The 15071-nt window shown below is 36.0% G+C and overlaps 1 protein-coding gene across 1 annotated transcript; it reads left to right on the top strand.

The window, feature by feature from the left end:
- Positions 1–1189: 1189 nt before the first annotated feature.
- Positions 1190–8362, top strand: LOC133194420 (zinc finger protein 665-like). Its single transcript, XM_061330383.1, has 3 exons — positions 1190–1708; positions 4959–5090; positions 5724–8362. Exons 1-3 carry the CDS (start codon positions 1192–1194, stop codon positions 7778–7780), a joined length of 2706 nt encoding a protein of 901 aa, XP_061186367.1. The 5' UTR covers positions 1190–1191; the 3' UTR covers positions 7781–8362.
- The last annotated feature ends 6709 nt before the right edge of the window (positions 8363–15071 follow it).

The following is a 15071-nucleotide window of genomic DNA, read 5'->3' as shown; positions in this document are numbered from 1 at the left end:
AAATAATTTACATGAAAACAATTACCCTATTAAATTATTGTAAAAATATATCAATTGCAGGCCATTCAAAATCTGCCCGTATCGGGTACTTTTACGTGGCTGAAATCATGATTGTACCAGCCAAAATATTTGTTGGAGAAAAATTTATAATAGTTATATACATTCTGCTCATAAATGGAGATAATAAAATAAGATCATTTTAACTGTTGTTGAAGATATTGCAATACATATCGCAATTCAGTTAAAAGTATCGCAGTATATTGCAATACAATATTCTCAGCCAATACCTAGTCCTACTTGGATCATCATTATTATAATCGGGGTCGAAATAAATTATTTACACACTACATACTTTTGATTTTGAACTTCAGATGAAAAGTCGACAACAGATTTAAATTTTCCATTTTAAGCTTTAAAAAAATTCTTGACAGAAAAATGACTCGTCCAATCAGACAAGTGCCCACCAATAATCACACAGCATTATCACTGTGAAATATTGTCACTGGTAATGGACGAGTGTTAATGTCGAGCCCTGGGTAGAATGGGGCAATAGAAGAGGATCAAAGTTTGCATGGAGATATATTGGAATAAATTTTTAAAAATCATTTTCTCAAGAACAGCAGATCCATGATTAGTCGTAATATATATATAAATATAGGATTTGCCATGATTTGTAGTTGGATATGATTTTTATTCAATGAGTTGCATGTTTTTTATCCTCGAGCCTTGGCGAGGGGATAAAAACACACAACGATTTGGATAAAAGTCATATCCAACTACAAGTCAAGTGAGATTCTTTTTATCCCATGTTTTATACATCACTATCAATATTTTACACTGTTTTTAAATAGGAATCCACTTCATTTTACTTCATCACTCTCACACAAAACCCATTGACATCACAGCAGTGGGATATGAACAAAATATCAAATGAGTGATATCCACAGGATAAAGGGGTAAACATGGGATATATATATATATATAAATATATATATATATATATATATATATATATATATATATATATATATATATATATATATATATATATATAATATGGAAGCATCCTCAGGTAGTGCAGATTCAAGATTGCAACTTTTTTCTTTATCATAAATACAAATCAGTAGAGCCACAGCCTCACCAGAGATTTATGGTTCAATGCATTTGAATGTTTTTCAGGTGCTTGTTCACATGATGGAGAGTTACCTACAACAGGTGATCCAGTGTGCCATCAGTAAGGCCCTCCTCGACAAGGTGACATTTGTGGAGGATATTCAGTTTATGGCAGACATTGACATCACAGTAGACAAGACTGACACAGCCTGTTTTGTCATATCAGAAAGAATGCTTAAGGAGAACAGTCACATCTATCAGAGGCAGTTCAGTTTACTGTTTGGAGAGAAAAATGAAGCAGTTAATATTGAAGAAAAGCAACTTCCGACCACAGAGGACCAATTATCACTCTCAAATGGCATCATTCCATCAGACCAAGGAGAGAGTACTCTGAGGCAGAGAACTGCTCCATCAGACCAAGGGGAGAGTACTCATAGGGAAAGCACTGTTCCATCAGACCAAGGGGAGAGTACTCAGAGGCAGGGCACTGTTCCATCAGACCAAGGGGAGAGTACTCCGAGGGAGGGAATGGAAATGGAGAACACTGCTGATGAAATTCTAGAATCAGTCTTAACAGAATCCCAAAGTAATGAAGGTATATTAGCATTAATGCAGATTGCTCAACATCCAAATCTTTTCTTTTCAGGGAACATATGTGCAGTCAAAACTATAGGCTAGCATGATCATTTAATTCATTTTGAAGAAACATTTGAAGATGCTTGCACGCTCATGTTATATACTCTGAATAGTTGACGTATCAATTAGTGAAGTATAAGAGAAGACAGTAAAACAGTTTTTAGCTCACCTCAACGAAGTTGGGGGAGCTTATGTAATACCCTCAGCGTCGGCGTCCAAGGTTAAGGTTTTTGGAGCAGTTTTCTTTTCAAGTACTTCTATGGCCTATATTAGTCAGAGATGCATGGAGGATGCTTCTAGTGTGTTTCATTGTACCAGTCAAGGTTTCAGATGCTGCAATTTCAGCTAAAGAATGACCAGGTTAATGTTTTTGGAGCAGGTTAAAGTTTTTGGAGCAGGTTAAAGTTTTTTGGAGCAGGTTAAAGTTTTTGGAGCAGGTTAAAGTTTTTGGAGCAGGTCTCATTTCCAAGTAACTATGAGTGACTAGGTTAAGGTTTTTGGAGTAGATCTCATTTCCAAGTAACTATAAGCCCTATATTGACCAAACTTGCATGGATGATACATCTAAGGATTCACACCACTGAACTTGCTTCAGATGCTGGATCTGACCTACATTTTCCGGATGAGTGACTAGGTTAAAGTTTTTGGAGTAGATCTCATTTCCAAGTAACTATAAGCCCTATATTGACCAAACTTGCATGGATGATACATCTAAGGATGCACACTACTGGACTTGCTTCAGATGCTAGATCTGACCTATATTTTCCGGATGAGCGACCAGGTTAAAGTTTTAGGAGCAGATCTCATTTCTAAGTAACTAAAAGCCCTATATTGACCAAACTTGCATGGATGATACATTTAAGGATGCACACTACTGGACTTGCTTCGGATGCTGAATCTGCCCTATATTTTCCGGATGAGTGACCAGGTTAAAGTTTTAGGAGCAGATGTCATTTCCAAGTATCTATAAACCCTATATTGACCAAACGTGCATGGATGATACATCTAAGGATGTACACTACTGGACTTGCTTCAGATGCTGGATCTGACCTATATTTTCTGGATGAGTAACCAGGTTAAAGTTTTTGGAGCAGATCTCATTTCCAAGTAACTATAAGCCCTATATTGACTAAACTTGCAAGGATGATACATCTAAGGATTCACACTACTGGACTTGCTTCAGATGCTGGACCTGACCTACATTTTCCGGATAAGTGACTAGGTTAAGGTTTTTGGAGTAGATCTCATTTCCAAGTAACTATAAACCCTATATTGACCAAACTTGCATGGATGATACATCTTAGGATTCACACTACTGGACTTGCTGTGGATGCTGAATCTGACCTATATTTTCCGGATGAGTGACCAGGTTAAAGTTTTTGGAGCAGATTTCATTTCCAAGTAACTATAAGCCCCATATTGACTAAACTTGCAAGGATGATACATCTAGGGATGCACACTACTGAACTTGCTTCAGATGCTGGATCTGACCTATATTTTCTGGATGAGTGACCAGGTTAATGTTTTTGGAGCAGATGCCATTTCCAAGTAACTATAAACCCTATATTGACCAAACTTGCATGGATGATACATCTAAGGATTCACACTACTGGACTTGCTTCGGATGCTGGATCTGACCTACATTTTCTGGATGAGTAACCAGATTAAAATTTTTGGAGCAGATCTCATTTCCAAGTAACTATAAGGCCTATCTGAACCAAACTTGCAATGATGATGCATCAAGGGACGAACAATCTCAAAACTTGCTTCGGATGCTGGATTTGACTTACATTTTCTGGATGAGTGACTAGTTTTAAGTTTTCAGGTAAGTCTATTCCCAAGTAAGTGCAAGCCCTATCAGACCAAAATTGCATAAATGTTGCATCTAAGGATGCACACTCCTAGATTATTAGTTTAGTGTGGGACTTTGCCTTACTTAAAGACAACATTCGTTGAGGTGAGCTCTGTAATCTCTGATTACCTATGTTTCTGTAATGCTATGTCACCATTTTATTCTGTACAACAGTTATGTTCTTTAAAAGTTGCTATTTTGTTCTGTGCAGTTGCTATTTTGGTTTATTATACCTCTACTGATTTTTTGCCTTATAACAGTAGATCTTTAGATGTGACTAAATCCCTAGAAATCATTATGAATGGACTAATCCTCGTGCATTAGTCAAGTGAGCTAATCCCTGTTTCGAAAACTAATTCCCGGTTATCCGTAATCGTCTAGATTTTACTTTTACATTGGTAAGATATGTGAATGAACTAATCCCCATGTGTTAGTTCAGTGAGCTAATCCCTGCTTTGAAATCACACTATCTGAATCCTCTAAATTTTACGTTTGTATCGGTATAATAAAACAGTTAAAAGTATATCATTGCAGGAGTTAGCAAGATTCCAGTTCCCCTCTACCAAGACTATTTCCCTGGGCTTCGCCTGACATCTGTAAAATAGTCCTAGCCTTGGGGAACTGGAATCTTGCTAACTCCCTCAATTATATATTTTAACAGTATACTGTAGTGTACAGCTGCTATGCTCTTATACAGCTGCTATGTTCTTGAACAGTTGCTAGGTTCTTATACAGTTGCTTTTTTATTTTCTTGTACAATTGCTATCTTCCTGTACAGTTGCTATGTTCTTATACAGCTGCTATGTTCTTGTATAGTTTCTATTTTCTTATACAGTTGCTTTTTTTTCTTGTACAATTGCTATCTTCCTGAACAGTTGCTCTCTCCTTATACAGTTGCTATGTTCTCATAAAGTTGATATGTTCTTTTACAGTTGCTATTTTGTTTTGTACAATTGCTGTGTTCTTGTACAGTTGCATTATTCCTATACAATTGCTACGTTCTTGTACAGTTGGGCCTTGCTATTTTGTTGTGTACAGTTGCTATGTTCTTGTACAGTTTGTATGTTCTCATACAGTTGCTATGTTCTTAAATAGTTGCTAGGTCCTTGTACAGTTGCTATGTTCTTGTACAGTTTGTATGTTCTCATACAGTTGCTATGTTCTTAAATAGTTGCTAGGTCCTTGTACAGTCACCATGTTCTTGTACACTTGCTATGTTCTTGTACAGTTGCTATGTTGTTGCTATGTTCTTTTACAGTTGCTATGTTCTTGTACAGTTGCTATTTTCTTATACAGTTGCTATGTTCTTCTGTACAGTTGGTATGTTCCTCTGTACAGTTGCTATGCTTTTTTACAGTTGAGAGACAGGACAGACATGGAGTGATGGTAACAGACACAGAGACTCAGACAGAAAACTTCACGTCAGTTCAGCTCAAGCGAAAACCTCGAAAATCAGCCAACCAACAAAAGAAAACCAAGTCAGTAACAGGTATGAATTGTAGACACCTGATTCATGTTTATTTATAATTTAGAAAGACGCTTCATTCAGAGTTACTGTAGATTCCTTATTTTTCGCGAGTACTTATTTTCGCGAAATGACTCTTTGACGTCAAATCGCGAGAACAATAATTCGCGAGTGGACGGTTGATCAAGAGATTTTACATTAATTTCATGACCATAAAAATAAAAGCCAGTAATTTTATTTCGCGAGTGGTGCTTCTCGCGGATATTTAATTCCTCGCGTATATTTAGGAATCTACAGTATAGCTGTGCTCTAAATTACATGAGTTCAAGTTTAAGGTTTTAAAGAAATTGGACAGGAAGGAGTTATTGACAGTTGATCTGTGTAAGAAATTAAACAAATTAAAGTATGTGTTATCATAACACTGTTATGTTTATTATTGTAAGATTTGAAGAATATAATTCTAGCAGTGGAATTCATGAGTCTAGCAGATTCCTTCATGTTACTGATTTTTAATGAGATTGTCTGTACACGCATGTTACTGATTTTTAATGAGATTGTCCGTACACGCATGTTACTGATTTTTAATGAGATTGTCCGTACACGCATGCAGGTATATTAGTAAGGATTGTGTCATCAGTTTGCTATTACTTTTAACAGATTCTCCAAAGGAATCAACTTCACAGATGAACCAAGAGCCAGAGGTCATGGACATTAAAACCGAGGTTATCTCTGATGACGATCACACTGAGACAGCTGGGTCAGTGACTATAGTATCACCACTGCCTCCCAGTGACCTACAAACCAACACCATAAACAATGTCACGTGTCCACTGTGTCCGACACAGTTCCGCAGTCAGAAAGCTGTAGAAAATCACCTCAAAGTGACACATGACATTGGCAATATTTACAGGTGTCAGGTGTCGACGTGTCAGGAACTGTGTCAATCTAACACGGCACTTCACCAACACATGATGATGATACATGGTGGGCCTGAGGGAGAGGAGGCCCAGTCTGAGAGTCCACCAAAGAAAAAACGTGGCCGCAAACCCAAAAATCTTAACAAAGAGATGTCTGTTCCATTAAAGGAGAAGGAGGTCTCGGTAGCTGGTGATGAGATTGCAGATACCCCATTGGTCAAACCAAAAGCAAGGCCAAAAACGGCCAAAAAACAAAAGGGGAGGAAGCCAGGGAGGAAAAAGGGAGGATTGAAACTTACTCTGAAAACCTCCGCTGCTGCTGTAGATGATAAAGGCACACAGAAGTGTGCGGAATGTCCGAAGGAGTATGCATCAAAGAGAGCCCTAAACCGGCACATCAAAACTGCTCATGATGTGATGAAATATAATTGTGACATTTGTGATAAAGTTTTCTCCAGTAAGGAAACTATGTATCATCATCGCCGAGGCATTCACAGTGACAGCAAACCATACAAATGTCAGCAGTGTGATGCTTCTTTTAGTTTTAATCATAGCCTTAGACTGCACATCCTGAAACACAGTGGAGCTCGACCATTTGAATGTAAAGAGTGCAATAAAACTTATCTTACATCAAATCATCTTAAAATGCATGTGGAGGGGGTGCATGGTGGGAAGAAAAATCATACATGTAAAATTTGTGGGAAGTGCTTTTCGTACACAACAAGTCTGAAGGTACATGAGATGACTCACGGAGAATACAGACCCTATCGGTGTAACACATGTGGGCAGGGTTTCGTTAACAGTCACTCACTGAAATACCACAAGGAGTCCAAACACTCACAGAATACTTGGTTTGAATGTGACTTGTGTGGCAAGAAATACAAGACAGAGTTTTTGATGAAGACACATCGTAGACGTCATACTGCAGATGGGTCACGCTTCATGTGCGACATTTGTGGGAGACAGTTTATGTATAAAAGTACACTGGAAATCCACGCAGCTGTCCACAGTGACGCGAAATCATTCCAGTGCAGCACCTGTGGGAAATCCTTTAAAACTTATGCTACTCTGTACTCGCATCAGTATGTACATAAGTCAGAAAGTCCATATAATTGTCCTGAGTGTGGAAAGTCATTCAAAACCAAAGAGCGCTGCAAGGCTCATCAGAAGCGACATTCAGGACTTAAACCATTTGAGTGCAAAGAATGTGGCCGATGCTTCCCAGACAAGGGGGGCTTGTCAAAGCATACCAAGACTGTTCACTGTGAGGTTAAAATGTTTGTCTGTGACATTTGTGGGAAATCTTGCTCAAGGGCAGACAACCTCCGTGTTCATATGAAGATCCATAATAAACAGGTGGATGGGAACATCTCCGGGAGAAAGCTCCATCAGACATCTAAACAAGGCAAACCTTTAACAGTGATGGAAACTCCAGAGGATCTAGAACAAAAGGACCAGCAGGGCCAGGAATATCTCAACATATCACCCAACTCATCCCCACCCCACACCATGACAATCCCCAGGATCTACCCAGACAGGCCTGATGCCCCGCCCTTTATTCCTAATGCCACAGATCCCCTTCCTATTCCCTCAGGAGGCCATGGCATTCTCCTCACCACACAGGAGTCAGAGCTGGGGAGTATTGCAAATTCTTCAATCCACCCCTCTAATCCCTTGCTGACTGTTCCAAACACAACTTCGCAGGCTCCACCTGGGTCCTCTTACATGTACATGTGGCCCTATATCCACACTCAACACCAGCAGGACCAGGCCGGACCCAGTAACCAGTTCTTCTAGCTAAAATTCATGAAAAACCATCATTAATGATTATTTAGATCTACATTTGTGAAAGTGAATATGCTTTAACTAATGATGAAACATGATTAAAGCATTAATTATTTAACATTGATCAGCATTCAATCAGTACATTATCTGCAATACATAATATACTGGTTTATGTAAAAGCTTCTTAGATTTCCTCCTTTTTGATTTAGATGTGGTTGGTAAGTTGTTGACTCAAGGTTGTTCAGAGTCTTGCACAGTAATCATAAACTTTTAATTACCAGTATGTGTTTTTGTAGTGTTCATCATTTCTGAGTAATTGTTCTTTGACAGCATGATTTTAATGTCCACCTTTTGGAAAATACTGTAGATTTTACTTATTAAGATAATTACTGAACCGGTTGTGACTTCATATTTCAGGAAATTTAAATAAACAAATGACTTAAGGACATACGCAACATAGTTTTGAACTTGAATTTCTTTTTCCCTGTGTAATTTAAAAATTCCAACTATTGAAGGACCTTTTTGTGATTTTATGATGCCTGGCAATACTGTACACCTCCTGTAAATAAACTTTATAGGAAATACCAGCTAAAACTATATTTATGTTATTATTTCTTTAAAAAATACAAGGATTTTCATCATTTTAAATCTGGTCAAAACTCCTGGTAATGTATGCTGATTTTTTGTATAACAACATCTTTTGGTACTATGATTTTAAATTGAGAATGTATTAGAAAATGATTAGTGGGAAAGGTACATTGTAGAGTTTGTGGACATGTATGTGGTGTACTGTGTCCTTAAATGAGACATTAATGTCAGAATTAATTACCTGTAGCATCCAGAAATCAGGGCAGGGTCACAATAGATTTAATCATGAATTCCTTTCCATATATCTTGAAATTTTTATTCTATTTTTTCATGCAAGTGTTTTCTTTGCCTGATATACACCACAGTATCTATTTCTGTCTTTGATGTAACTGTTATTCTTTTTTCATTTATGCTTTTCTTCAAGAATGTTTTACACGAGAATGGTGTAAAGGTATTGTTATTGATATCTTATACATGACATTGTATAAATTTGTGATTTTATCCACATTTAACTTGTATGTCAAGTCTCTTTAATGAAACATTTGCTGAATATGCTTGATATGATTTACATATATCTATTGTAATACAATTATTGTTGAACTTTTTAGTGCTTGATGAATGTTATTTTCAAATATTATACAATGAATAAAACTAAATTTCAAGGATTTCTTTTAAATCTGCACAACATTTCCAATAGCCATCATATTCTCTAAATGGGCTTATATTTATGTAGGTGTTTGTCATCCATTCAAAGTTTTAAAAAACACATGAGAAATCAGCAATACTACAATGCTTTACAAATATCTGAAGAACTTCTGTACCAACAGTTGCATGAAACATTTTGAAATTCGTTTTGTAGAAAATTGTTGATTTCATCCCATTGTTGACTGAGTGAATATGCTAATTTTAATGCCCAGTTTCTAAGTGCCTCCTTAATTGATTAATTTTATTATCTTGGACATTAATTCACCCTTACACGCTACATCAGAACGTTTATATTTTTAAAAGCAATGTACAGAGTGTATAGAGAAGTTAATATAAAAAGGTGATTTTTTTATATTTAAAAAAAAAAATGAAAGACATTTTTTATTGCAATGAATTATTTTTTGACAAAATTTTTTTTGTTGATATTAATAGCTATTTTATTTATCTATTTTATTTTAATCATGGATCGATTCAGATGCACAAAGCATTCTTGGGTAAAGTAGATTCGAAATTGTTCAAACGAAAGGCCATGTCCTCTTCCAAGGGGAGATAATCAATTGAAGGCAAAAATAGGGTAGGTTAAAAAATCTCAAGAACCATTGTGCCAGAAAAAGGTGAAACTTATGTGGAATATTCCTTAGGTAGTGTAGATTCTAAATTGTTTAATTCATGACCCCTGGGGTTAAGGTGGGGTCACAATAGGGGTTGAAAGTTTTACATTAAAATATGTAATAAAAATCTTTAAAAACCTTCTTCTCAAGAACCAAAGGGCCAGAAAAAAGTGAAACCTAGTGGAAGCATTCGGAAGAAGAATAGATTTTAAATTATTCAAATCATGACCACCAGGGTTAAGATGGGGCCACAATAGCTGAATAGGAGATGAATGGTTTACATTGAGATATATAAGAAAAGTCTTCTTCTTAAGAATCATTGGGCCAGATAAAAGTGAAATTTATGTTGAAGCTTCCTGAGGAATTGTAGATTCAAATTTTTTCAAATCATAACCCCAGGGGTAAGGGTTGGGCCACAATAGGGGATGAAAGTTTTATATTGAAAATATATAAGAAAGTCTTTAGAATTTTCTACTCAAGAACCAATGGACCAGAAAAGATGAAACTTATGTGAAGGCTTTCTGAGGTAGTGAAGATTCTAACATTTTCAATTCATGGCCCTGTGATTAGGATGGGGCCACACTAGAGAATCAAAGTTTTGCATGGAACTGTAAATAAAAGAAATCTAAAGAAACACAATAGACATAAATTTACAGACATTCCCATGTTGTGTGAATTTATTTTTTTTTAAATTGTAGACCCTTGGCTAAAATCAGGATCAACATTTACATAATGCATGTATACTCTAATAGAATTTTCTTCTCCATAACTGCAAGGCCATGTTAGTCATATTGATATTGAAGCATCCCCATGATATGTGGATTCAGAGACACCTTAGATTAAGGGTGGAGCCATTATATAGGGTCAAATTTTCAAGAGAATGTTAAAATCTTAAAAATCTGATGAGGAACGGCAAGGCTTAAGTTACTCAAGTGAACGTTGTGGCCCATGGGCCTCTTGTTATTAAATGCGTTTCACAGGCATGTTTACTTCCTAACAACAAGATTAAAAACAAGAGGCCCATAGGCCAAAACACTTATCTGAGTCAATATGACCTAGTTGTTCATCATCAGCGAATTTTTTCTACTTTATATTCACATGTAAAGCTTTGATCACCTGTTCTAGCCCCATCCTACCTCCAGGTGTCATGTTTTGAACAAACTTGAATCTAAGCTATCTGAGGATGCTTCCATATACATATGACTAAACACAGCTTTGCTGTTTTTGAGAAGAAGACTTTAGAAGATGTGTGACACCCTACCTTAAGGGGCTATGATTTGAAAATTTGAAAAAAAAATTTGAATCCAGATGATGCTTCTGTATCAGTATGACTAGTATTGATGGCTTTGTCATTCTTGAGAAAAAGATTTTTTCCTATTTATTCCTATGTTAAACTTAGATCTCCCATTTTGGTTCCAACATATCCCTTGGGGTCATGATTTGAAATAAAATATACGAATCTACACTACCTTAGGATGCTTCCACATCAATATGACTTGTCATGGCTTTGTTAATGAGAAGATTTTTAAAGATTTCCCCCATATTTTTTAATGTTAAATTTTGATCCCCCATTGTGGCCCCACCCTACCCCCGAGGATATGATTTGAACAAACCTGAATGTACACTTCCTGAGGATGCTTCCGTATCATTGCGACTAATCATTACTTTGTTGTTCTTGAGAAAAAGATTTTTCAATATATTCTTATGTAAAATTTTAACACCCCCCCCCCCCATTGTGACCACAGCCTACCTCCGGGGGTCATGATTTGAACAAATATGAATTTACACAGTGCAAATATGAGTCTATACTATGTATTGAAGGTTTCACATAGGTTTTATTTTTATAGCCTAATGAAAGAAAATTTTTAAAGGGTGGCACCAAATTTTCACTAATTCTTAATTATCTCCCCTTGAAAGAGGGCTTCATTTGAAAAAGCATGGTAATTCTGGAGAAGAACTTGTCGAAAATGCGAAAAGTTTACAGACGGACAGAAAGACGGATCAGAAAAGCTCACTTGAGCTAATAAATAAATCGCATTTAAGGTTCACATCGCCGCAATCTAGAAGACACCGTGTCTTGTCAGTGGACGTTTAATGACGTATTCTGTGCTGACTTGCTGCAATTGATTTTTAGATACAATTACAACATATTAAAAAATAAAATCAGTTGCATCTCTTTAAATATTTACGCGTATGACAAAACTTTTGAAATTCAATGTAGATTTTGTGACTGGAAGCTGTTGTACGTTTAAATGGAATAAGAACTGAAGAGTGTGTATTGAACATTTGGTACAGACTGACATTCTGTTGCATGTTGTTAGGTAAGTCTTGTTAAGTAAGTAAGATAGATAGACAGATGAACTTAGATCCGGTTGTATGAAAGATTTCTAAAGAAGTAGGCTCTTTTATCAGTGTAAAGTATGGATCTTTGTATGTACTATATTTTTTTTCTTATTAATACGGGGATTAACGATTGCAACCTGCAGAATTTTTTTTACATTACCTGCTATGTATTTTTTTTTTTTTGGCAATATCGCAGCCGTTAATATCAAATAAACAAAGAAATATAAAATAAAGTATTTTTGTTTTTTAAGTACGTGGAGTTGTGTTAGTTGTTGCTAATAATTTAACATAACAATCAAAACTTGTCGCTGATGCACAAAATGCAACATTAATTAGTAATACCGGTAATTCGGAAAATAAACGAAAACTAGACTTTAAGAAAACAAACAAACAAAAAACGACTTCGTGTCATTTAGAGCAATGTTCAACACATTAAAGAAAATGAAAACATTTATTCAACTTACAATTTAACAAACTTGATACTTTTCGAGAGTGTACTAGCTCGACTTCTATTGTATTGCATGACCATAATGTAGTATAGCTATAGTATCACGTAGCAGCTGTTCACAGTTGTGAAAGAGATTCGGTAACCATGAATACACACGGTAATAGATCTAACTTCACTTGACTTCAGTTTCTAATTCATTTTTTGTATTTGAAACTCATTTTAATCTTATTATTTTATGACAGATCAAACAATTCTTGCATTTTCAATAATATGTGATTGGGTAAGTGCAGTGTTACAATTGATTACTGCTTTGTGCAATTTTGGTATACGGGGGGGGGGGGGGGGGGGGCTCATGTAATAAAAATACAAAAGTGTTATAAAAGTAAAAGAAAAATACAAGAAAAGTTACATTTTTGTTAATGCTTCAAATTGTTCTGCGTTAACCTAATTTACACATATACATCATATAAAGTTTCCTTACCCACAGCATTGATGCTCAAACGACAGATAGATGGTACTCAGTCCCCAGGGCAATCATGAATTGTAGCGTCTTCCTACAAGCATTCAGTCACAAAGACAGAGATCTAGCTAATGCGGGGGGGGGGGGGGTAAGCTCTGTAACCGTTTCCTTTTTCGACTACTCCTTGACATCTCTCTGCGGTTGTGCAGCAGCGTTGTTGTGTAACAGAAACACTCCTGTCCTAGGAATTTCGGTATTTGGAAGGACGTCTAGAATTGCTTAACTTTGAATCCTCAATACATATCTGTGCATAAAAGATGCCATTAATGGTCCTTCTTTTGGGTCTGGGTACCAGTATTGCTGAACCCTATAAATAAGAATTGAAGGTTTGATAACAGATGAATATACATTAAAATGTTGTTGGGCTAAGAATAAAGCAAAGGACTCTTTGGCAAAGATAGAATAATCATAAATGACATTTTGTGCAATTTGCAAAAAGAAACAACTCTTTTTACATTGTCACTGTGATCTTGAAACGAAGCACCCCCGATTCCTGTATTACAGCATCAACAGAAAGTTTAAAAAAAAAACTGGGGCCGAAAGATCAGTACAAATTGGGAGCAGAGCAAACGCGGACCTCTAAAACATCAGAGATGGGATCAGGTGTCGTGGAGAAGTAAGCATCCTCTGTCGACCTGTAACACCTGCCGTGTGCTCCTTGTTGCTAATGAAAAAATCCGTAGAAAATTCAGTGTGAAACATTCAACTTTATGATAGATTGTATTTGCTAATTCGGTCATTGTATCGAGCATAGAATCTGCGAAATGTTGAATTTAAACTTCGACTGTTGATATCCATTTATCATCAACTTATTTGTCAATAGCTTGCCTCTTTGAAAGGCATTAGCTTAAAAGACAAAGTTTCTTTGACGATTAAAGGGGCTCGCTCGCCATTAATTTTACAGTATGTACAAATTCACTCCCAATTTGCCAATACATTCATCGATTTTGGAGAACAGATACAGGTTTTAGCCCGTCTTCGTGACAGAACTGACTTTTCTGTCTGGTACGGTAAGTGAATACAATGTGATCTCCATTTACTTTAACTTGGTTTTATAATGGACTTAATATAAACTTTTGAAAAATTTGATGATTTTAAAGTTTTTAATAGTTCTTTACAGTTTTTACACCACTGATTTACACCACTTCTAGAATATGCTGTAGCACAGTACTTCTGAAGTTTGTCCTTTACAGCAGTTAATATTTTAGTAAGTAGTAAAGATATGGGCTTGGTAGAGAATTTGCTGGACCCAGCAATGTATTTTTATTTATAAGGATTTTTATGAAGTTTAAAAATCCAGTACAGGTAGAATAAATCAAACTCACCTTGGTTGACTGGTATATTTAAAGTATTAAACACTGAAATGTGATTTTGAAGAATTTCTTCCCTGGAAAGTGAACTGTTGGATTTCCAGACGTACAATTAAACAAAGTTCTTTCAGAATACAGTTCTAATGATGAGTCTTACACACAAAGACGATAATTTTACAAACCTTGGCTGTTGGAACCATATCATATTGTTCATGCAGTCTCTCTAATTCTTTCATCACTTCCGGTTTAGTGAAAACGGAAGGATAGACGGCTCGCATTTTGCCCTTCAATTTTCTAATATGAATCTTTTATCTATTTCTAAAGCACTTAATCCATTCTGACAAAATGCTCAAGTCTTCCTTTTCATATTTAGCCCAACGTTTGGCTTAATCTTCGACAGAATTCATTTAAGAAATGAATTTGATTTTTGAAGATTCATGAGGACATGAACTACGACGCTTCACGCCGGCATATTTCATGAAGCGCGTTAGCGCTTCATGATAAATATGCCGATGTGAAGCGTTGTAGTTCATGTACCTCATGAATTTTCAAAAAATTAAATTCATTTCTTATATTTACATTATTTTTCTGATGAGTTGCCACAGATTACGCCATTCAACTGTCATTTTTAAAGCAAAAATCAGTTTGCACTATAGTTTTGATGTCAAGTAGGGTATTATGACGTAACGTTCATGAGAAAATGAACTGTATTCTATTTTGTAAAGAATCCTAAGGGAAGTTTATTGGAAATGTAAATGGAAATGAATTTCTGTCTCCA

Source organism: Saccostrea echinata, unplaced genomic scaffold, assembly GCF_033153115.1.
Source record: "Saccostrea echinata isolate AGI-Se365-2 ecotype Australia unplaced genomic scaffold, CSIRO_AGI_Sech_v1 ptg000001l, whole genome shotgun sequence".
NCBI classification, from domain to species: Eukaryota; Metazoa; Mollusca; class Bivalvia; order Ostreida; family Ostreidae; genus Saccostrea; species Saccostrea echinata.
The sequence above is the reverse complement of the archived record's forward strand: the minus strand, read 5'-3'. Positions and strand labels throughout refer to the sequence as shown.

Coding starts and splice junctions, on each gene's coding strand:
- LOC133194420 (XM_061330383.1), top strand. CDS start 1,192: ATGATGGAGAGTTACCTACAACAGGTGATCCAGTGTGCCATCAGTAAG. Junction 1,709..4,958: donor AGAATCCCAAAGTAATGAAG/GTATATTAGCAT, acceptor GCTTTTTTACAG/TTGAGAGACAGGACAGACAT. Junction 5,091..5,723: donor GAAAACCAAGTCAGTAACAG/GTATGAATTGTA, acceptor TACTTTTAACAG/ATTCTCCAAAGGAATCAACT.